The sequence below is a fragment of the Rattus norvegicus genome, chromosome 1, assembly GCF_036323735.1.
Source record: "Rattus norvegicus strain BN/NHsdMcwi chromosome 1, GRCr8, whole genome shotgun sequence".
In the NCBI taxonomy this organism is placed as follows: Eukaryota; Metazoa; Chordata; class Mammalia; order Rodentia; family Muridae; genus Rattus; species Rattus norvegicus.
Window position 1 is genome coordinate 14,888,981 of NC_086019.1, and position 22,209 is coordinate 14,911,189.

Below are 22,209 nucleotides of genomic sequence, written 5' to 3' on the forward strand. Positions count from 1 at the left end.
ATGAAAGAAAGAGAACTTTCTGTTATTGACAGGTACACGTCTGTCTTAGGGTTTTACTGCTATGAATAGATATCATGACCAAGGCAATGCTTAGAAGGACAACATTTAATCGGGGCTGGCTTACAGGTTCAGAGGTGCAGTCCATTATCATCAAGGCGGGATACATGGCAACATCCAGGCAGACATGGTGCAGGAGGAGCTGAGAGTTCTACGTCTTCATCTGAGGGCTGCTAGGAGAAGACTGACTTCCAGGCAGCTAGGATGAGGGTCTTAAAGCCCACACCCACAGTGACACACCTACTCCAGCAGGGCCACACTTTCTAATAGTGCCTCTCCCTGGGCCAGGCACATATAAACCATTACAATGTCCAATGAATCTTTTTTACTCTAAACATCAAATAACAGTTGACCTTCATTAATATAAATGGGACTAAGACTTGAGAAAGTTGATTTTCATTATTTTTCTTATGTGTACTGCTAATAATCCCAATATGCAGCATTCTCATAATCTTTTAGTAATCTATTGAGATGATGTAAGCCCCATCCTGGATCCTTCCATTTTTGCATAAGAGACTTGTGAAAAAATGTTTTAATACAATTTTAATGTGTACTCTGTTTTATTATAGGAAAGATACAAAAGTGTTTAAGTGCAATTTAGATTCGTTGACAACAGAACTTAAATTGAAGCTCTGAGAAAGTGAGTTTTCCTGTTTTCTAAATATTGGAGAATTCATTAGGAAGTCTCACTCGTGATAAGAAAATCCCCCATCTCCCACATATTTACTCTGTTTTGGTTATAATTCTTAGACAAAATGACATGTTTAAAGTCTCTTTTCTGACGAAATGAAAATTCAAAGACTCCATCCATTCATTCATTAGTTCATTCGTTCAATGAATGTGAGTACACTGTCGCTGTCTTCAGACACACCAGAAGAGGGCGTCGGATCCCATTACAGATGGTTGTGAGCCACCATGTGGTTGCTGGGAATTGAACTCAGGACCTCTGGAAGAGCAGTCAGTGCTCTTAACCGCTGAGCCATCTCTCCAGGCCCTAAAGACTTCTTTCTAATTTGAGAAACAATAAGTAATTTGTGAAGTGGAATTATTACAGCAACAACCATGTCAGTTTCCCCTCTTAGTTCTGAGTTTTAGTAGACATTGTGTAATAACTGAGTCCCGAATGTGAAGGGCCCCTATCAGAGATACCTTGCCAGCAGGCTTAGAACTGAGACTCTTATAGCCCTGTGCTATCCCTCGTGTGGCAGAAGAATGGAGGAACAGACAGGTGAGTCAGACTAGCAGGGGGTCCTGGCCTTTTGTTCCTTCTCCCCTTTTGAATGCTGTTTGAGAAAGTGTTCTTTTATTCGTTTCTGTGGCTTTGATATTCCTGACGGCTGTGGAGGTCAACGATGAATTCCTCTGCTGACCTCACTGGGCAAGCTTTGGAAGTTTGCCTTTACTCTGTGTCACCCAGAAGAAGGCTTTCTAAGCAGATGTGGCAGGGACAAAGACACTTAGCATTGCAAAGACAGAGGGGGAGAAGCCTCAGCCTTGAGGGTCTCAAGTGTCAATTTCATCTCACTCAAAGACAAAAACTGCATTCATTCTGTTGCAAAGAGGGAAAGGTTGGGGGAGCAAACCCATGCACCCCAAGCTGCAGCCTTAGTCTATACCACAGCTCCTGGAGACAGAAACTTTAGTAGATCTGTCAGAGTCACCCCTGCCTCCCAAGAAGCAAACACATTTTCCAACTTTCAACGTGGCATTCTGTGTTTGACAGATACCCTTTTCTCTACTTGACTGGTTGTAGATGTATTTAATAGTCGAATTTGTAGATACATGGGGGAAAAAAAGTAAATCTCAGCCTTTTTACCCATAACTGAATTGTAAACCACTTGGATTGGGATTTAACTTTATTGATGTTAAGCCAGAGAGAGGGGGCGAGGGAGAGAACAGTAGAAATGCAAAATAGGAAGCCCTGGGCATGCTCTGCCTAATCAAAGAGGAGGGCTGCGTTGTGGGATGTACTGCTCCCTGCAGACCTGAGGACTCTGTGATCATCATGGGCTTCAACATGAACTCCACCCCTAAAATTGCCCTACCAATTTGAGGAATCGTTTTCCTGCCTATTTTTAAACTCCTAAGGACAGAGGAAAAGACTCGAGGAGGCCAACTTCGGTGGTTTCCTCAAACCATTCTCGTTTCCAAATCCTATGGGTCCCGAAATAACTCTACCATTTCAAACTGCCCAGATCCTTAGGAGACTTGGCAGCTGAGAGGGAAATGGTGAGTTTCTTCCTTAAAGTGTGGCCACCGGGGTTAAAGTAGGTTAAAAGTTGGCGAGCATGGGGCTTTCAGAACTAAGCTGCCCTTTAATAGAAATTCCGTAGGTTTTGTTTCTTAGTTATTTGTTTTTGAGACTGGTTCTCCCTTTTCTGCAGAAAAGAACCCTCCTGCTTCTGTCTCCTCCTGACTGTTGGGATTACGGGAGCAAGCAACCAGGTTCCGCCAAAATTCTGTATGGAGCTTTGAGCTTTCCAAATACGTAATTTTTTTTTTCTTAAAAATCTGTTAAATTTTCAAGTCTTAAGGCAGTTAAGTATTAGAACAGTATACTTAGTTCTCTAGACAAAAAAAAAAAGTCAGGAATCTGTACTTTTTTTGTTTGTTTACTTTGTAACAAGCATTGGTTCTCCTGGATTTGCTTAGGCTGGCCTTGCACTCAGAGAGATCTGCTTGCCTCTGCCTCTGAAGTGCTGGGGCTAAAGGCATGTACCATCACGCCCAGCTTGAATCCAGACAGTCTATTAGTTTATATTACCCTGCTAACCAATATCTTAATGTAGCTTCATTTTTTTAAATCTTTCTGCTTGGTTGTAAGTGGTGGTAGCTGGATACGCTCGCTGGTTTTGAGTTTGTACGTTGGGGCAGAACTCGGGGCTCTCGTGGTTGGCTGCCGTAGGAACCTGAATAATTCTGACTTAGGTTGGTTTTCTAACAGTTTAGGGTGGTCACCGCTCAGGTGGAAGGCCAGGCTCTATTTCTGCTCTCGGAACGTTGAACTCCTTGGATTATTTGGTGCCGAGGAAAATCATGATGATGCACACGACCTTGGTGATTTATTTTTTGGGGTCCATTTTCCTGTGATTGATATATGTATTTTGGAAGCCAGTCTCCCAAGGATCGCACCGATGACACGTAGAGCCTGAGAGTCCAGGATGCTGTGTCTGTTCTGTGTGGTTGTTTTTATGTCATTTTAACCTGGAGTCTTCATTTGCATCTCATGGGCAACAGTGACAAGGGCAGAACTTTGAGAGAGAGAGAAAAATAGACTCTGACAGTTTTGTTTGTCTCTCCGACTACATATTTCCTTGTAGCTTTCCTAAGGAGTGGGGTTTGAATGTGTCATTATTGTGACATCTCTTGGTATCCGCCCTCCAGCTGGACATACCAACCTTAATAGTCTTATAATACATACTTCCAGAAGAATGATCTTCCTCCTATCCCACCACCGTCATCCTCCAAATATGTAGTTACTGCAGAATGACCAAAGTAATGGTTTGTAAAAATTCTGTAGTTAAATCAAATTATTAACAGTCATCAACAGAGTCTTCAAGAGGGTGTTTTTTTGATTGTACAGATTGATGGCTTATGGTGTGACAATGTGACTCATAGCACCAGTGACTTACTTAGTAATGAGTTTTGTCTCGTTTTGGAGACAGGATCTCACTATGTAGATCAGGCTGACCCGAGACTCACACACTCCTTCCTCTGCCTCTCAAGTGCTGGGATGAAAGGTATGAGCCACCAAGCCCCACCCATACAGAGTTTTAATACAGGTATATATAGGGGAAATCATACCCATTTATTTAACTTTTAAGAAATACATTAAATATGATTTTTTTAAAAACAGAAATCTACATACCGTTGGGCATATATGTCTCCGCTGGGATTTGTATCTTTGCTTTAACCCTTCCTTTTTGGATGCACTAGATGAGTCATAATGGCTCGGATTTTATGTGTTTATGTTACAAGTAATTGCTGACCTGACCTGTCATGTTCTATTTACCATTCGAGTGTGGAAAGTTAACTGCTGGAGCAGGCCCTTGCTTTGAGGAACGCTCATTCCAGGTGAACAGCGGTGACGCAGAGAGTTGGGTGAGCAAAGTGTTGTTGGGAACTTAGAGGGGATTCATTCCTTCTAGAGGGGGAACTGCTCAGGTAAGGCTTTAGTGAGGTGAGAAGCCAGAGTGGGAGCCGGGCTACCTTCCAGACAAAGGAAATGACAGAGTTCTCAAAGATAACCAGAGTAGGAGACTGTATGGTTTGTGACACAAGCCTGCTGAAGGGGCCACTTAAGGGTAGGTGTGTCCAAAAGAGTTTGCAAAGTGAACCAAGTCTAATTCTAGAGGAGCTTTTATTGCTAGATGAAGGAATGTGAGATTTGGGGCCTTCATGTGTGTATGCATGTGTATGTGTATATGTATGATATATATATATATATATATATATGTACATGTGTGTAAATGTATGTATGTGGGGTGTGTGTGTGTGTGTGTGTGTGTGTGTGTGTGTGATACATAAATGGAGAAGTAGAATGATTAGAGTCCTTTTAGAAAGGTGTAGTAGGAATGAAAGCAGATGGAGGTCAGATTTAGTAAGAAGAGAGAAATGACTAGAAAGGTATCCGGGATGGCCTCGCTTCAGTCAAAGGAGCTGAAAGTGGGGTTTGGCTGTAAAGTGGGATTGATTTGGGTCTCTTGATTACAGAGGTTACCAGCTGGTTCCAGAGTTGGTTGTCAGGGCATAACCATGGCAGAAGGGTGTCACAGGAGAAAGTTGCTTGCCTCACGGCAGCCAGGAATTAGAGAGGAATGGTGCAGAAGTACACCTCATCCTTCTGCAGTGACTTGCTTCTCCCAGCTCGGCCTTTCTCCCTAGAGTACCTTCAGCTATGAACTCATCGTTGGGTTTTATCCTTTGATGAAGTTAGCGTTCTCATGATCTAATCTCTCTTCAGTAGCCCCGCCAGCTGGGAGACAGGTATTTTGCACACAGCCTTTTGCTGGGGAATACTATATCCAAGCCATCACAAATCCTGCCCCTACCCTTATGCCTGTCTCCTCATGCAAAGTGCAGGCCCCACCAAACTCTTAACACTCCCAACATTATTCAAGATTTCTAATCTAAAATCTCTTCTGAGGGTCAAGCTATGAATCTGTTTGTTTGTTTGTTTTAGTTATATACTTTGGCCCAGACTAGGTCATTTCAAGCAGCATAAATGGGGACCGTGGTGATTTGAATATGCTTCGCCCAGGGAAATGGCACTGTTAGGAGGTGTGGCCTTGTTGGAGTAGGTGTGTCACTGTGGGCGTGGGCTTGAAGGCCCTCAACCTAGCTTCCTGGAAGCCAGTATTCTGCTAGGGCCTTCAGATAAAGATGTGGAACTCTCAGCTCCTCCTGTACCACAGTCTTGCCTAGATGCTGCCATGCTCCCGCCTTGATGATAATGGACTGAACTTCTAAACCTGTAACCCAGCCCCAATTAAATGTTGTCCTTAGAATAGTTGCCTTGACCATGGTGTCTGTTTGCAGCAGTAAAACCCTAACTTAGACAGGGACATAGAAAGAGGGGACGGAACCCAGAAAGAGCAAAATCCAGCAGGGTAAATGTCCTGCAGCCCAAGCTTGGTGGGTGGGGTGAGTGGGAGTTACGACTTCCTGGCTGGCTACAGCCCACATGACTTCCACCTAGAACTGTGTCCACTTGCGCCCTGTAGCTTTTCTCCTCAGACGTTCCACCTTTCTATAGTTTCCCCTGCAGCCCTGGCTTCAGTCTCACAGCTTTTGCAACCAGCCAAAGCAGGAGCACTTCTCAAGCAAGTCTTTGAAAGGTCTTTCCTGGCTAGTCTTGAGCCTGCAGTGGGTAGGGCTTTCCTGACTCCAGAGTTCCTCAGGCATCTTTCTTGTCCTTGTTCTTGGCTTCCCTTGAAAAGCACAGGTCTCTTTAGCACCAGTGCTCTTCTGACCTGTCACTTTAACATGCTCTTTTCTGCCGGCCTACTTGCCTGCTTTCCGAATCTTTCTAATCTGCTTTAGGTTCATATTTTCACTGTAATTCTGGCTAAAAGTAGCCAGCAGTGCTCATGCCATAACCTGAAGTTTGTCCTATCTGGAGACTTCATTGGATTAAGTAGTCCACCAATTTAAATTCAGCCTGATGTCAATACAAAATAGAAATAGAAAAAAGTGTGGCCAAGTTTTTTTTTTTTTTGTCAGAATGTGACATGCATGGTTTCTAGTTCAATTCTTAGGAGAGTACTTGTTCACATCCAAAACGCTATGAACATGATCTGCTGTTGTTTGCTTTTTATTGTTATTTAAGTCTTCAGGGCTCTTTACCACAACCACCTGTGTAGCATTCTAGGCATTCTCTATCCTCTGTCTCCAAACTTTTCCAAATTGCTTTCCCAGATCAGTTCTAAAGGCCTGAACCCCATGGTCAGGTATATTGTCACAATAAGGACTCTTCTTGCTGGTGCTGATTTTCTGTTTTTAAGTTTTGTTTTGTTTTGTTTTTAAATCACTGTAATATACGTTGTATTGGCAAATTGTCATGTGTTGCTTGAGTTCACCTAGAAGCTGTACCTAGAAAAGGGGTTAGTCCCCCTCCCACATACATTTCAGACCCAAGCATGTTTGTCTCAAAGTGTCTTCCAAGGCCCCTTGTCTGAAGACTATTACACAGAAGGTGGGGGAAGGGGGAGGAGGGGGAAAGGGAGGGGGAAGAACAGGGGATGGGGGATGGGGAGGAGGAAGATTTCAGGACAGAAAGAGTGTTCTAGGTTGCCCTGTTTATGAGGTGGCCAGATTGAGATGATCATAATGGTGGACTAGTTTAAACTATGCAGGAGGAGCTAGGAGTCTACTTAGGAACGCATGAGGACCTAGGTTCAATTCTAGACTTCGGTGTTGGAGCGCCTCAGTTACTATGCAGAAGGACCTAGTTTCAGTTCCCAGCAGGAATGAAAGAAGTGGACGAATGGACTAAGAAATGAATGAACCGACTAGGGGAAAAGTGAGACTGACCAATTTAAAGTTATAATGTTGTGACTCCAGTCCCGTTTCTCTGTGTTGGGGGGCGGGGGTGTGGGCAAGGCCTGACTGAGTTCCTCTCTGAGGCAGTTTGAGCACTGATGAAGTCAGGTGAACAGAGGTGGGGGTACTCCAACTAGGGCCCTCGTGCATGTGCTGTGCGACAAGTGTTTTATCCCTTACCTAGTTTCTGAGGCAAGGTTCCCCTTTACCCCCTCCCCCCTTTATTTTGCTGTTGTGCCTAGCAGCTCCAGGTTGATCCTGACTCCAGTTTTACCCCGGAAGAGCTGGAGTTACAGATGCAAGCTGATATCTGGCTTTTTATGTAGTTTCCAGGATTTAACTAGGCTCATTAGGCCTCTTTGGGATTTTTGATTAAGAGGCAGAGTCAGCATTTTTCGTGTGTGCTTTCCCTATTTTCTTCTGTAGTTTTATTATATTTTTCCAGAAATGAAAGTTTTTTTTTTTTAATTTTTAATGTATTTTATGTATGGGTACACTGTAGCTGTCAGACACACCAGAAGAGGGCGTCAGACCCCATTACAGATGGCTGTGAGCCACCATGTGGTTGCTGGGAATCAAACTCAGGACCTCTGGAAGAGCAGTCAGTGCTCTTAATGACCTCTCCAGTCCCCCTGAAATGAAATAATTTTGAGTTAGTCTTGACCCATTAATTTTGTTGTTGTTGTTGTTGTTGTTGTTGTTGTTGTTGGTGGTGGTGGTGGTGGTGGTGGTGGTGGTGGTGGTGGTGGTGGTGGTGGTGGCGAGACAGGGTTTCACTGTGTAACAGCCCTGACTGTCCTGGAACTCACTCTGTAGACCAGGCTGGCCTCGAACTCACAGATCTGCCTGCCTCTGCCTCCCAGGTGCTGGGATTTAAAGGTGTAGCCACCACTGCCTGGCTTTGACTCAAAAAAATAAATAAATAAAAGAGTATATATTATATAAAATCATTCCTTATCACTGCTGTTGAAACATTCTTTTATACAAGTGAACTAACTGTCACTCGAGTGCTTGGGAAGAAACCTCTGAAAAGGTTTGTTTATGTGTATGGCTGCTGCTCCCCCCCTCCTGCAGAGATAACGTTAAACTCGAACATGATGCTGGATGCTGTAATGCCACACGGGAGTAAAGAGGTTGCCGCCCTGACTTGTTGGCAGGGAAGATCTTTGTTTTGTCCAAATGGCTGTGTCTTGTGTGCTTGTGCATCCTCCCCACGGCTTCTCTGTATAGGAGTCTGTATAGTCCGGCTACTTTTCACCCCACGGCTATGTTCAGTAGCGACAGAAAATATAATTTTAATGCACGGTCCTTAATTAATGTTTTTGCAAAGTTTGAACATTGTGTTCCCTCATGTTTTATTCTTAGGTGTGTTCACAATCGGATCCTTTCTTCTCTTATTTCTGAGACAGGGTTTCTCTGTGTAGCCCCGGAACTCACTCTGTAGATCAGGCTGGCCTCGGACTCACAGATCTGCCTGCCTCTGCCTCCTGAATGCTGGGATTAAAGGCACGAGCATTTTCAAACCGGCTAATCTACCGGGCGTTGTCAGAAGGTCAATCATGGCTCCAGATAAATACTGTGAACTTTGCAGGTGGTGACATCTATGGTTCCACTGATTTAATAAGAGATGGTGTTTGTGCTCCTTGGGAATATTGTATTCCAGAAACCCCTTTTATCTAAGTAAAAATGTAGCCCCAGAAATAAAGGGGTATGAAAGGAAGAGATTTTAGCCTCTCCATAATCATACATTGAAGATAACTTAAAAAAGATATCGTGCCCTTTTCTCCATGGTTTTTGCCTTGTCAAATGCATGGGCTCTCTGTGCGTTACCTCAGATGTAGCTTATCATGGCAGGAAATAGCAGTGTCACAGATCAGTGGGACGTGGGCCGACGGTGGGGAGTAGACTACTTTAGTTTTGAAGGTTCTGGGGGCTCAGGTGGCTGCACGTGTTCCTGGCCCCTGGATGTATCGTGCTCTGTCTGTCCAGTTTTCACAGGCCCTTCTCCATCTGCACGTTTCCTTCTCTCTGACTAGGATCTTCTCATTGGCTACCGGGGCCAACCCCGCTCCGCTCTGGTTTAAGGCAGGGTCTGGTGTATCCTAGTCTGGTTTCAGATTAACTGTGTAGCTGAAGATGACTTTGAAGGTCTTGTCCTCCTGTCGGCTCTGCCATGCCCAGTTCCTGTGATATTGGAGATAGAGCCTGGCGCTTTGCGTGTGCCCAGTAGTACAGTCATTCTGTGACTTGAACCCCAAGTTATGCATGCTTTCTTATGAGTGGCTAACCAGAACGACTTGATTAGATGCTGACAGGCAGGAACCCATCATTGATCAGTATTAGTTTGTGCTTCTGTGGCCTAGTTTTACTTACAGAACCAAATCCTAATTATTTATTCTAGTAATCCCCTTCTTTCCACCCTTCCCCCAACCTTTGCAAGTGTTTGGATCCCTCCCAGGGCATGTTAGGCATGTGTTCCACTGCTGAAATACAGTCCCCCTCCTCCTCCACTCATCTACGCTACTCAACCATGACTTGGTTCCCAGCACCTACATGGCCCCCAGTCGTGGGTCTGTAGTCTAATTCCTTTGGATACAATGCCCTCTTCTGGCATGTGCATAGTACACAGCTGTAACATGCAGGCAAAACACCCACACATTAAAAAAAAAGTAAAAAAAAATACATACATATATAGATTTAAAATGTTGAATCTCACTTGCAAGGACATTTTAAGAGTGCATCTGCAATTCATATATAGCACATGGACGATCACTGCAGATAGGAGCCGCATGGAGTGACCCCAGCTCATCAAGTAAGGGTCACAAGGTGACAAGAAAGAGCACACTGTGGTTTTGAACTTGATCTCGCTGGCTACTTAGTTAATGGATGGCCTTGTGACTTACTGAACTAACTGAGCCATGAAGGCTCTCGTAGCTCTGTTCTAACAGTTACTGATTGTCCTAGTGTCTCGTTTCACGTCGAGGCTCTTTTGTGTCCTAACGTCTTCTGGCCAGAGACCTCATTTTCTATTTCCTTCGGGTCGTAGGAAGTAGCGAATTGATACAGAACAATGAGGGTCAATTCAACTTGGTTATGCTGAGCCGGTGCTGGGCGCAAAGGAGCACGGAACATCCACGCCGTGCAGCAAGGGCTGCAGCTGGCACCCGGCACACAGACAGACAGACAAATTGGGTTTATGAGTCAGTTTCCTGCATCCTGTGGTGTCCAGAGGAAGGCCCCCCAGCAGCAGCTGGGCCTGTGAACAATGCTCACTTCCTGTAGTCAGTGTATGCGGGGAAGGACCCCAAGGGCCACTCAGGGTTCAGATGGTGCTCTCAGAGTACCCCGAAGTCAGCATTATAGAACCCATGATGGAGACTCTGCCAGGGTGAGTTTACTTTCCACTGTAAGTGAGGAGATTAAACGACCCAGTTGTGCCACAGGAGTTAGAAGCTGGCACTAGTGCTGACATCATTCTGTCATCTGAGAAAGGGGTGATGCCATAGAAGTGTGACATAGGTCACATTTCTACACCAGTGCACTTATTCACAGCATTCGTGGGCTGATAACGGTAGTGAGCTGTACGTGGGGTTTGCTATTGGCTCCATGAATGTTTCCTACGGATTCGTGGTATTCAATTATGTGGAGGGTTTGCTATTCTAATGTTTAATGTTAATTACAAGTTAGTATATGATTGGTCCACATCAGAGAAGAGGTGGGGAGCATGTCACCAAAAGGGACCAGGGAAGACAAGGTTGGTGGTAATCAGTGGCAAACAGGAAAGCTGAATCCAGTGATTTCTGGGCTGTTGATCACATCAAGAGTCACATCTGCTGCGATGGGAAACACCGAGAAACACGGACAAACACACGGGCTTTCTGTGTTCCCCGGGGCTGCTGCACTGGACAGGATGAACGGAGACTGCTGACCCTGGGCTTCCCTCTTTTTCTAGAGGATCCTGGGCTGGTTCCTGGTGTGAAATAAAGGACAGATAGGGAGGTGTCAGCAGCCCGGCCAGAAAGCTGGGATTGGGTAGTGGCTTCCTGTAGTAACAGGCGCTGGCTGGCTGCCTCGAGCTCTCTGGCTGCTGAGGAGGTGGGTGGGAGACAGCTGTGCCTAGCACTGCAGGCCACATCGGCTCCCAGAACACCAGCCCCTCCATGGAACTGCTGAAGAATGTTCTGCCTGAAAGGTGAGGGGGCCTTGGGGAAACTGTCATTCGAGCCATAGGGTTGAATCCACTGCAGTTAGAATATGAGGGAGTTTAGTAAGTATGAAAGTAAAAAAGTCATTGTTCTGTTTTTTGGTTGCAAGAGGGAAGAAAGACCTCCTGCTGGAAAGATGGGATTCTTTTAGACAGAAAGATCCTACAGTGTGTTTTGTGTGCATTATTCTGTCATGGACGGAAGTGGTTAAAAGTTGAAGATAAAGAGCTGTTTTGTTTTGTTTTTTAAATAAGTTCTATAATGTAAGAATTGTTTAGTGCTGTACTATGAGCCCTAGAGGAGACTTTTTTTTTTTCATGTTAGGACTCACTCCTGCACAAAATTACAGTAGAGCAGAGTGGGGTGGGGAGAATTCCACGGCTCCCAGTCTTAGTGCACAGATTCAGAAATTAAACCAATTCTACTGCAGAAGGAAGGCACGTCTAGTCCTGGCCCCATGTGAGCTGCGACTTCCTAAGTGTTCTAACAAGACGAGTCACTGAGTCTTTGTGGTGATCGTCTTTGTTAGGCAATTGTTTAATCCTTGAAGGTTACGTTTCTTCCAGCGCTAACGCGCTTCTTCTATGAGACGGTCGATGTGAGGGAGTTGTGAGGAGTTTCCTTGGAACTGAAGCGGCCTGTGATGCTCATACCTTTCTGGGTATGTCATTCTGGTGATGTCGAACTCGACAGCCTTTCAGCTCTGTGAAAGAAGGTGTTCCTGCCCTGTTTGCTGTGTAGCCCACTCAGGCCTTTGAGTGGCCTTTCAGCTCTGTGAAAGAAGGTGTTTCTGCCCTGTTTGCTGTGTAGGCCACTCCTTTGTCCTCAGTCTGTTAATGGGGTATAAACGTGGGTTGTGGGGTTCCTTAAAACAGGCCAGAGCCTCTGACGTTCTACTCTAAGTTGGAGGTGTTTGTTGGTATTACCAGGTACAGAGTTGACCAAACTGAGGGGACAAGGATGAAAAGAACATTTTTTTTCTTCTCTAACATTTATTTATTTATTTATTTATTTATTTATTTATTTATTTATTTATTTATTTATTTCTAAATGAACATGGTGTCTCTATGGCTGTCCTGATACTCTGTAGACCAGACTGGCCTCGTACTCCAAGATAATGCCTACCTCTGTCTCCTGAGTGCTGGGATGAGAGGCGTGTGCCACCACTGCCCAGCCTTGATTAATTCCTACAATAAAGAGTTGTAATGGGGTTCCATGGGACTTAGTCTGAATGAATTTGAATATTTGTAAAAGGTAATCTTTTAATGAAGAGGATTATGAGCTCTGTTGAAATTGTTTCCTTTAAACTTACTTTTCTAGGTGGGGGGAACGGTGTAAGAAGTCAACAATATTATTGGATAAAAGAACACGCTCTCTTGGTGTGATTTCCACAGGGCAGCTGATGTAATTACGTCATTACGATAGCTCAGAGATAAGAATTTGCAATTGACTGCAGGTGTGAAATTGTCACTGAGTATGACTTCTAGAGCTCTGTGTAATTTTTATCTCCTCCCGTAACAGCAAATTAACTTTATTAGAGAATTGATCGATATATTATGGACTCAGTTTCAGAATCAACTTAGGACAAGATTAACACTTGAGTATGTCATATAGTGACAACTAAGTACTTTGATGGTGTGTGTGTGTGTGTGTGTGTGTGTGTGTGTGTGTGTGTGTGTTGTGTATGTAATTTGCCAGAGCAGAGTGAATAAAGCCTCCTTTTTGGCTCTCTAAGCATCAAACACTGATAATCCACACTCTTCTAGTAAGTTACAGCCCGCTGGTACACAGTTATGCGTTGTAGTCATTCGTGTTCTTAGCCATGACAAAGTAGGATTAAACACAGGAATATTAAGGCTCACTTGTTGATGACTGGTGTTCTCACTTTGGAAAGGGCAGTGCTTTCAATAATTGGTTTATTTCTATTGCTAGCTCTTGCCCTGGAGTCATTGAGTATGTGATTGTGATTAACACCGACCTTAAAGGACACATGATTCCTGCCGCTCCTTTGGTTTAAGTTATGTTCCTGTGTATTTCTTGTAATTGCTAAAAGAAAACATTCTAATCAGATAGCTTCTCTCCCACGTTGACGCAATTTTCTTTTTCTTGAGGCTGTTTTTTTTTTTCTTTTTTTCTTTTTCTTTTTGAAGTCATGTTTTCTTGGCTTTCTCTCAGTTTTGTGCTAGTAAATGTCTGTATAGAAGAAGTTATGGTCGCCATTACTATCGCTAGAATAGCATACAGTTCTATGTCAATGAAACTGATCGATTCTTTGATAAAGTGAGTCACTGTTTGCTATTAACCCTGCAGTATCTCAGTATAGCCACCCCGCCCAAATTAATTTGTTTGAGCAACATCTGAGCTCCTAGTCTCTTGGGGAAATTCTGCCAAGGCCCCTGTGGTTAACAAATGCACGGCATAACTAAGGTTCCTGCACTATCTAGTCAGTGATCCAAGAGAGAAGTTTCCAGCTGACCGAACAAAGAACGAATGACAAGCTACCGTGTGTTTATCGTGTAAGTGTGTAGTCACAGATGACTGACGTCAAAAACTAGAATTAATATTTACTACAAAATCACAAGGGATACCAGTTATCTCTAAGGTGGTTAAAACAGAAATTTATTCAATACAGCACACTAACTTTCAACTTTATAAATATTATCTTTAAGTGTTTTTTTTCCTGTGTGGGGGCAGATATTTTAAAAATATTCTAATCCATCACAGACTGATGTCTCGTAAACATTAAATCACACGTTATGTGATGTCACTGCAATGTCACATACTTGCTTCTGGGACTTCAGCAAAATATTGTCCTTATGGTGCTGGTAGCAGAAAAACCTGTCTTAATTTATTAATACACATTATAAGCCAGACACACATACACACACACATGCGCATTCTAAGCCAGACCTATGAAATCAAGGTGTATTGTCTTGGCATGTAAGCACTTCTACCCAACTGAAACGTTCTCTGTGGGAAAGAAGAACTCAAGAAGCTAAGGGAGCTTCCAGGGCTGAGGGAGCTCAGACAGTGGTGAGATTTGGGCAGGGGAGATGGCTTAGTTGGTAAAGTTCTTGCTTTGCAAATGTGAGGTCCAGGGTTTGGATCCCCAGAATCTGGATACCATACTGCAAGTCTCCTCCTAAGGCATGATATGGGGTGAAAACAGGAGGATCCCTGGAAGTTTACAGGTAAGTTAGTCTGTCCCGTGTAGTACAATAATAAGAGAAGCTCTTCTCAAAAAGAGGTGAAAAGCGTAGACTGGCAACTCAGATTGTCCTTCGACCTCCACATAAGCTCTGTACATACCTACACACACATATGCACTTTCATCATGGACACACATACACACAATTACAAGGTTCAGAAGACCTCTCCTCAATGTTGTGTGTGTATGTATGTGCCTGTGCATGAAGTACCCCTGCGTGGTTTATGTGTACACGTGTGTGTATGTGTGTGTATGTGTGTGCGTATGTGCACGTGTCTGTGTGCATATGTGTGCACACATGTGTGTACATGTGTGTGCGTGTGTGCATGTGTGTATGTGTGTCTATGTGTGTGCATGTGTGCATGCGTGCACATGTGTGTGTGTGCATGTGTGTATGTGTACGTGTGTGTCTATGTTCACATGTGTGTGCGTGTATGTGCGCGTGTGTGTCTGTGTGCATGTGTGCACATGCGTGTGCACGTACGTACGTGTGTGTGTGTGTGTGTGTGTGTGTGTGTGTGTGTGTGTGTGTAGCTATTATTGGGGAAGAGGAGACTCCCTGGTGGAGTTGCCTACAAGGCAAGCTGGGCAGAAAGCTCTAACTAAGGATGTAGCTTTTGTGAACGGCCACCCATGCTGAAATGGACTTTCCAGTGATACAGCTGGTTTAGAGAGAGTCACCATGCTCCTGTAAGCAGTCCCAGTAACCTCACCCGTTCACCAAGGTAGGCTTAGGTAGAATTACTTCTTTGGTTTGTCATCAGAGCCCTTTCTGAATTGAATAGACAGTTGTGAACGTCTTCCCAAAATAAAACATGTAACATGGTTCTAGGAGAGAATCTTTTCTTGACTCTTCCATTTCTGGCAGACGTTGAATCTTCCATTTATTGTAACAGCATCCCACCAGATTCTGCCTGTTTCCAGAGACCTTTTCTGCGTGGTGCTCTGTTGTTTTTGCATTGGGTGGATGCCAGTTAATTAGGGCCTACCCTAATCTCATGTCTAGCCTCATTTTCTCTGAATATGCCAGCAAGAACCTGTGTCCAGATAAAGTCCTGTTTTGAAGTTCTGGTGGATTCTGAGAGGGCACCATAGACGCCAGTAGAGCAGAACGTGCCTAAACTCTGTAAGCTGTAGTTGTTTTCTGAGAGAGATGCTAGTGCTTTGCTGCCACTGCCCACCACGGCTGCTTTGAGGATGCTTTTGAAACCCTACAATGCATGTTTCAGGCCAGTTTGTACATTGATGGATTGGAAATCTACTCAAGTCCAGCCATGCAAAATAAAAAAGTTGGGCTCTTTAGTTCCATTGCATGACTCTGCTTCCTTCGTGAACTTTTATCCCGTCGGGAAGGAGGAAAACAGAACAACAAAACTGAACTCAAGTTCACTGCAGTCAGCTTAGCGTGAGCCAAACTTTAAACAATTGCATTAGACGGCTCAGGCACTGGATGGTTCGCCTCTCATGGTCCTTTCGTCTGTGTTGTTCTGGAGTTACAAAGGGAAGACAGCAAAATGGGCTGATTTGGGAAGGATAAATGCAGACTGGCCTAAAAATCAATTCAGTTATTTAAGGTGTACTGTGGGCCTTAAGTAGTTGAACTTTGTATTTGCTTTTCCCTGGTTCTTCTCTCTCTCTCTCTCTCTCTCTCTCTCTCTCTCTCTCTCTCTCTCTCTCTCTCTCTCGTGTGTGTGTGTGTATGTGTGTTGTGTGTGTATGTGTGTTGTGTGTGTATGTGTGTTGTGTGTGTACATGTGTGTGTACGTGTGTGTATGTGTTGTATGTTTGTGTTGTGTGCGTGTACGTGTGTGTGCGTGTGTGTGCATGTGTGTGTATGTGTGTTATATGTGTGTGTTGTGTGTGTATGTATGTGTGTTGTGTGTGTGTACACTTTTTTTTTTTATTAATAGGGACTTGAAAGCAGGGATTGATGTGGGCCTGGGTTCTTTTTCTTCTCAGCATTAGTCTCTTCCAGGATCTAGAAAGCTAGTGTGGTAGAGTGGGAGAGTTGTGAGCTCTGTGCAGTTGGGTGTGTCCCCCAGCTGCCTGCATGCCCCACATGACGGTCTTGCCTGTACTCTTTTCTACTTCACAAGTTATGGATTTAGGGAAGCCTCTGGTTGTCTAATAATAGTCGAGAGCTATGCTAGAGAGCAAGAGGATGGCCGCGAACCATTTCAGGCATGTGCTGCTGCTGCTTCCTGGGTAGTTCTTGTTGGAAACAGTTCCTAGTCCTTCCTAGACGTGCTCCCTGGGGTGAAGCACAGGCCTCTTACCAGTTGTCTTGTGTGTGTTGTGTATGCAGAGGAATTCCTCAGATTCTTTCCTTGGCAGCATTTAGAAACCAATGTCAGGAATCAGAAACAGATTTGTTTTTTCTGTGCTGGAACAAGTGCATTCTTCAAGTGTGCTAACAAGCAGCCATTTGGTTTGGAAGGTCCCTCCCCACCCCCATCCCTTTGTTTGAGACAGCCTCTCCGTGATGGCCTGAAGCTCACATTCCTCCTGCCCTGCCTCCTGAGTGTTGGATTTTAGGTGTATGCATATCCAGTCCTTCCTTCCATCCCATAACGAGACATCAGCAGACATGAAGCAAAGTGCCTGTTGTTTTCTTCATTGATTCTTAGCATCATCTGAAGGCAAGAAAAGCAAAGCAACACTGGGAATATTGCGTCTGTGGAATTCTGGGTATTTTCCTGTCACACATTCAGAGTTTGGGTGTCATGTAAATTAGCAGTGTCTTTGGGTGCTTTAGACCATCTCTCTTTAAAGTGTCTCTCATCCCTTCACTCGTTTAAAAACTGCCCGTGATTGGCAGCCAGCAATCTGTGGCTACCAAGGGGAATTCTTCCGGCCTGCAATTTAAATTAGCACTTTTGATAAATACTCTCGTATGATCTCACATTTCTAAAACTGGAAAGAAGCAGGTAATCGGGAAGAGCCATATCTGTTCATGTCAATGTGACTGTTACAGGGCAAGCCTGGTCCCCTCGTTAAGGAGAACGTGCAGTGGGAGCATGCAGGAGGTGCTACCCCGCGGCCCGTGGGGCTGAAAGAGCAGTTGCTGGTTTTGCTGCACCAGGTGCACGCCTGTCCATTTGTGGTTCCTGCTGTGTGCAAAGATAAAGCTGTGGGTCTTTTGGGGGGGGACCAAAGCAAGTGACTTTAGTTACTGAAAGCCTTGGTAAAGACGTGCTCCGCCTCCCTCAATGTATAGAGTAAGACCCTGAATCAGCTCCTAGTTCCACGTCCCATGCGATGGGATTATAGACGTGTGCTGTCACACCCATTCAGTGTTTGCCACACTGGGTGTAGAAACTAGGGCCTTGTGAATGCTAGGCAGACAGCTGATCAAGGGAGCCGTATCCGTATCTCTGTTTTAACCTGTGCTTGCCCCATTTCTCTGCTGGTTTTCATGTCTCTCTGATGGTTTTTGAATTCCTTTCTTAGCTGTCTTTCTCTCTTACAGTCTGTGTTAATTTTCTTATTGCTTTGACAAAAAAATACCCAAGAAAAGCCACCCTTTGGCTTATGGTTTAAAAAGGGATATGGTAAAGGCACAGAGGAAGGAGCCTGAGGTAATTAGTTACATAGTTTCCAGTGTCAGGAATCACAGAGCGGACCAGAAAATGGGACCTTAATATAAAAACCTTAAGATCTGCCTCCAAATGACCCACATCAGTAAGATTCTCCCGCCTACAGGTTCCACAGCCTTCCAAAACAGTTCCATCAGCTGGGGACTTAAGTGTTCAGACTTAGGAGCCTACAGACATTTCATATCCACCCATATGACCACATAGACAGAGGTGCTTAGTTATTCCTATGTCCTGCCGGATCTGCCGTAGTACGAATACATGATTAGTGGTCTAAGCATGCCTCAGCAAAGGTGACAGGAGAGGGGCTGAGGTGATCAGAGCAGCATGATCAAGACCATCATGCTATGGCCGTGGGCTGGGCACAAGGGTATTCAGGGATTTGTAGTGTAGCCTTCTGAACAGCGTTAAGTAAACAGAATGAATGCCGGCAACAGTATAGAAGTCTTTAAGCGATAGCTTTGGCGTAGTTAGACGGTTTGGCCAGGTGTGGTCTTGAGGGTATAAGGAACAGGTGTAAACCGGAAGGTGTAAACTTTGTAAGATTTTATACAGATTAAAATTAAGCTCTATTCGTTGTTAAGTTGACCGCACCCAACAAGCAACTGTCTGGTGTGATGCCACCCGTCCTCACCTTCTGTCTGGCGACTGCCTGTCATTAGCGGTTTTTGTTAGCCTAGATTGAGCTTAGACTTTCTTACTACTGAAATATTGCCGGGACCCCGAGAGCAGTCAAGACAAAAGGGTGAGCTGATTTAGCATTGGAGGCGAATGGGAGGAGGGTAGGTGGGTGCAGGATGGGAGAAATGGGAATGTTCAGGCCACTTTTTCTTTTGAGTACTTTCTAGGGGGATACCTGAACAGGCCACAGTGAGCTGTTAGGAATTGTGAATTGTAACGTCTCGGGCCTGAATTTATATCTACGCAGACAGTCATTTTCCCAAAGACTCCCATACTTGTTCCAGTGACGGACTACAAGGCAGAGCTTTGGAAAACGAGAGGAAAGCGATCTTCTTCTGTGATGGAAAGAGGCTGCGTGGCCCCCTTACCGTTTCATTCCACTGAGAACCAGTCTGGTGTCGGCTTCGTAGGTTACCACTCAAAACCTTTAAACCAAAGTTGTAACAAACAAATCTTGGTGTGGCCGCTCAAACCCGTGATCTGGGCCCTGGGGAGTTGAACCAGGAAGGTTCTAGATCCCGAGAGGGCTCTGAGTTACATAGTGAGTCCCAGGCCAGCCTGAAGGATCTAGGCCCAGGCAGTAAAGTCATGGCAGGCAGGTATTTGGAGGACAAGTGGAAGCAGGAGAAATTGGCACCTTGAGGGGTCGTTTTGAGAGATAGGTGTAGGGTGCAGAGGGGCCACCCAGGAGCCAGCCTGGCACCGCTCAGGAAGGGAGGAGATGATGAGGGAAGCTAGATTACATTAGAAGAATAGCGGCTTTTTTGTCATCCTGTCACTTTTGGAAAATTAAAAAAGGGACCCAGCAGGTGCCGGTGATAGGTGAAGTCTTAGTAGAAGAAAATGGAATGTGTGGAAACACAGACCTAGTACCCAGGGACAATGACACCTCATCCCGCCTTCCACAGTCATGTCCTCCTAGGTTACATTTTTTTCCCCCTTTGAGCAGACTCTTGTCCAGTTTTAACTGGACAGAAGACGTCCTGGTCCATCCTCTCTGGATATGTAGGAGAGTAGCAGAATATCCTACATACTATGCAAAAAGCCGAATAGTATTCCAGGAGAGTGCATTTCTATATCTAGGTTTATTATCCAGAATGTATTATCATTCTGAAACGCATGAAATTCATCACGTTTAACCCAAACGTTCTGATAAAAACGGGTATGAATGCTAGTTTGCCGATATTGATGGACCATCGCCATGTACCGAGCACCATCTCTCCCTTCCTCAGGACAGCCTTCTGACTTATCCCTGATGTGCGGCTCCACCCCCTGCCCGGTATCTCCTTAGGCCCTGACTTCTGACTGCTTCCTTGTCCCCCACCAGAGGTGCTTTTGCTCACATCAGCGCTTGGGGACTCTTCCATCACCAAGACTGACTTTGGAGCAAAGTAAAGAAAGAGTCTTTTAAAAAGAGCCCCTTGCTAATCACGACTCAGAATCTTTAAACGATCAACATCCACTAATGCAGAATCGTCAAGAAATCCCGAGTGCGGCCTTTATCAGAGGAGTTTAGCATTTTTTGAGGGAAAACCTCCTAAGCCCCAGTCTGTCTAATATAACACTGAAGAGTCAATGATAGTTTATATAGAAATTGGGCGTTTTTCTAAACAGTATACAAAAGTCTTCTCTAAGCTTGACCCAGACAGTCTAAAGAGTTGTCGGTTAGACCCACTTTGGACGTGTGAAAACGAAAAAATGATTATGTTTTGTGGCGTAATGTGCAAATCTGGTGTTTCCACATAGGCACAACAGGCAGATGCTGTTTCCCACTTCCCATGGTAGCATATTTAGGCCGGCCTTTACGAAGTTTTCTGGACTCTGAGTCGTATAAATACATCCAGATGAAGAAGAAGTCCCACACGTTGGATGTCTTGGCAGAGGAGTGTTAAAGTGGAACAATGCTCAGAAATTCATGTAAGCTTGAAGGTCTCCTGCTGGCTCTCACCGCTCCACAGGAAGTGTTTGCTGCCACAGCAACTGAAACAAAACCTTTCGTTTTTGGAAATGTTTCCTGGCAGAACAAATACTTGATAAAAATTTAAAGCGAGATTTGGAATGCTCAGATGGTGCCTTTCTGTAGAGAGTGTTTTATTTTATTTATTTATTTATTTTTTTTTTACAAAAATCTCTCCACAGCCAGATGAGAGGAACGTGCGGGCGGATAGTTTAATTCTCACCTATGTAGGCTGAGTGCTGTGCTGAGGGGCTGCTAATGAGCTCCTTTTGACCTGAGGGTTATGTTCTGTGTTGCTCCGGTTGGTAACTGCCAGCCTGCCTTGCATTTGGGACAAATGGCCCGTGAGCTTTAATGTTATCCAATCACAGTGAATGTTTAAAACAGTAGGTTGAACATCCTCAACGGAGAACCACAAGCCTGACATGTGTATAGATCCAAAACAGGGGTCTAAATGGAAAACACACATGTCATCATTTGTTTGGCTATAGTCGAAAACACCAGTGGCACCCAAAATCCTATACTGTTCCTTTTAGGCTCCATACGTACAGGTATACATCAACAGCTGAGTTCTTTGCTTAGACTTGGGGCGTACCCCAAACCCCAGGATGTCTCATTTCTTACTAAAGTTAAAACTAAAAGTAAGATAAAAATCTGGGCTGCTTTTGATCCCGAGCATCTTGGGGCCACAAACCTGTCACATACCCGAAGAGGTGACATGACGTGTGTGTCTCTCTCTAAAATCACAGCATTTATAAATTCTGTAAGGGTTGGATCCCAGTGGCTAACTTTTGATAACTTCCAGCAAGCCACATATAAAACATCAGCTTGACATTTGTCCGTCTTGTGACAGTTTTGTCCCATGCCTGTGATGCTAAACATTGCCTTTTCTGCCACCCGAGATAGTGGTGTTGCTGTGGGCAAATATTACTGGTCCTTTTCTGACTTAGGGTAACGATCTTCCTGAGGATAGGGTGTCATAGTTGTTCCCTGGAGCTCACTTATCTCCATGAAACTATAGAATGGATCCAGTGTTGGAATGCTATTTGAAGAAAGATAAGGTTTCTATTAGCCGGGAGGAGGCTGGAGCCCCTAAAACAGATGGGGACGCTTTGGTATCTAATGTGCCCAAGAATTCTCCCGCCCGCTCATTTGATGAGATCCTTTTCTTTCATTTTTTGCCCCCTTCAGTTTTGGAAAGCGACTTTCACATCCCACGCCTCACGTGAACAGCCAGCTGCCTTGACTTTTGCACCTCAAGTCAAGGACCTCGAGTGGTCAAGAATTAGGGCAGACCGCAGAGATGCTCTGCAAAGAAGAGGCGAACTGTCACTGTGGCAGGGGAGTGGCTCTTAGTGTGCCAAGTTAAGGATTGTCTAGTCAGAGTGGAGAATCCTGTGGTTAGATAATCCAGTATTTCGTGTCACTCCGAAGTTTGTATCTGCAGCCTGTACTCCTCCGTGAAGC

The 22,209-nt window shown here is 44.6% G+C and overlaps 1 protein-coding gene across 9 annotated transcripts in view; it reads left to right on the plus strand.

Annotated features, from left to right (window-relative positions):
- Nhsl1 (NHS-like 1) overlaps positions 1-22,209 on the plus strand; it is a 232,454-nt gene that overhangs the window by 113,107 nt on the left and 97,138 nt on the right. Inside the window, exon 1 of one of the 9 annotated variants that reach the window (XM_063262305.1) lies at positions 7,895-10,486. The exons of 6 other annotated variants lie outside the window; for them this stretch is intronic. Coding sequence is in view for 2 of the 3 variants with exons in the window: in XM_063262298.1 (XP_063118368.1) it covers positions 11,275-11,290 (16 nt within the window). In the remaining variant the exon portion in view is untranslated. Of the gene's footprint in view, positions 1-7,894; positions 10,487-10,512; positions 11,291-22,209 lie in introns of those variants that run through there. 2 more of the 9 variants (XM_063262298.1, NM_001427846.1) reach the window with 2 other exon arrangements.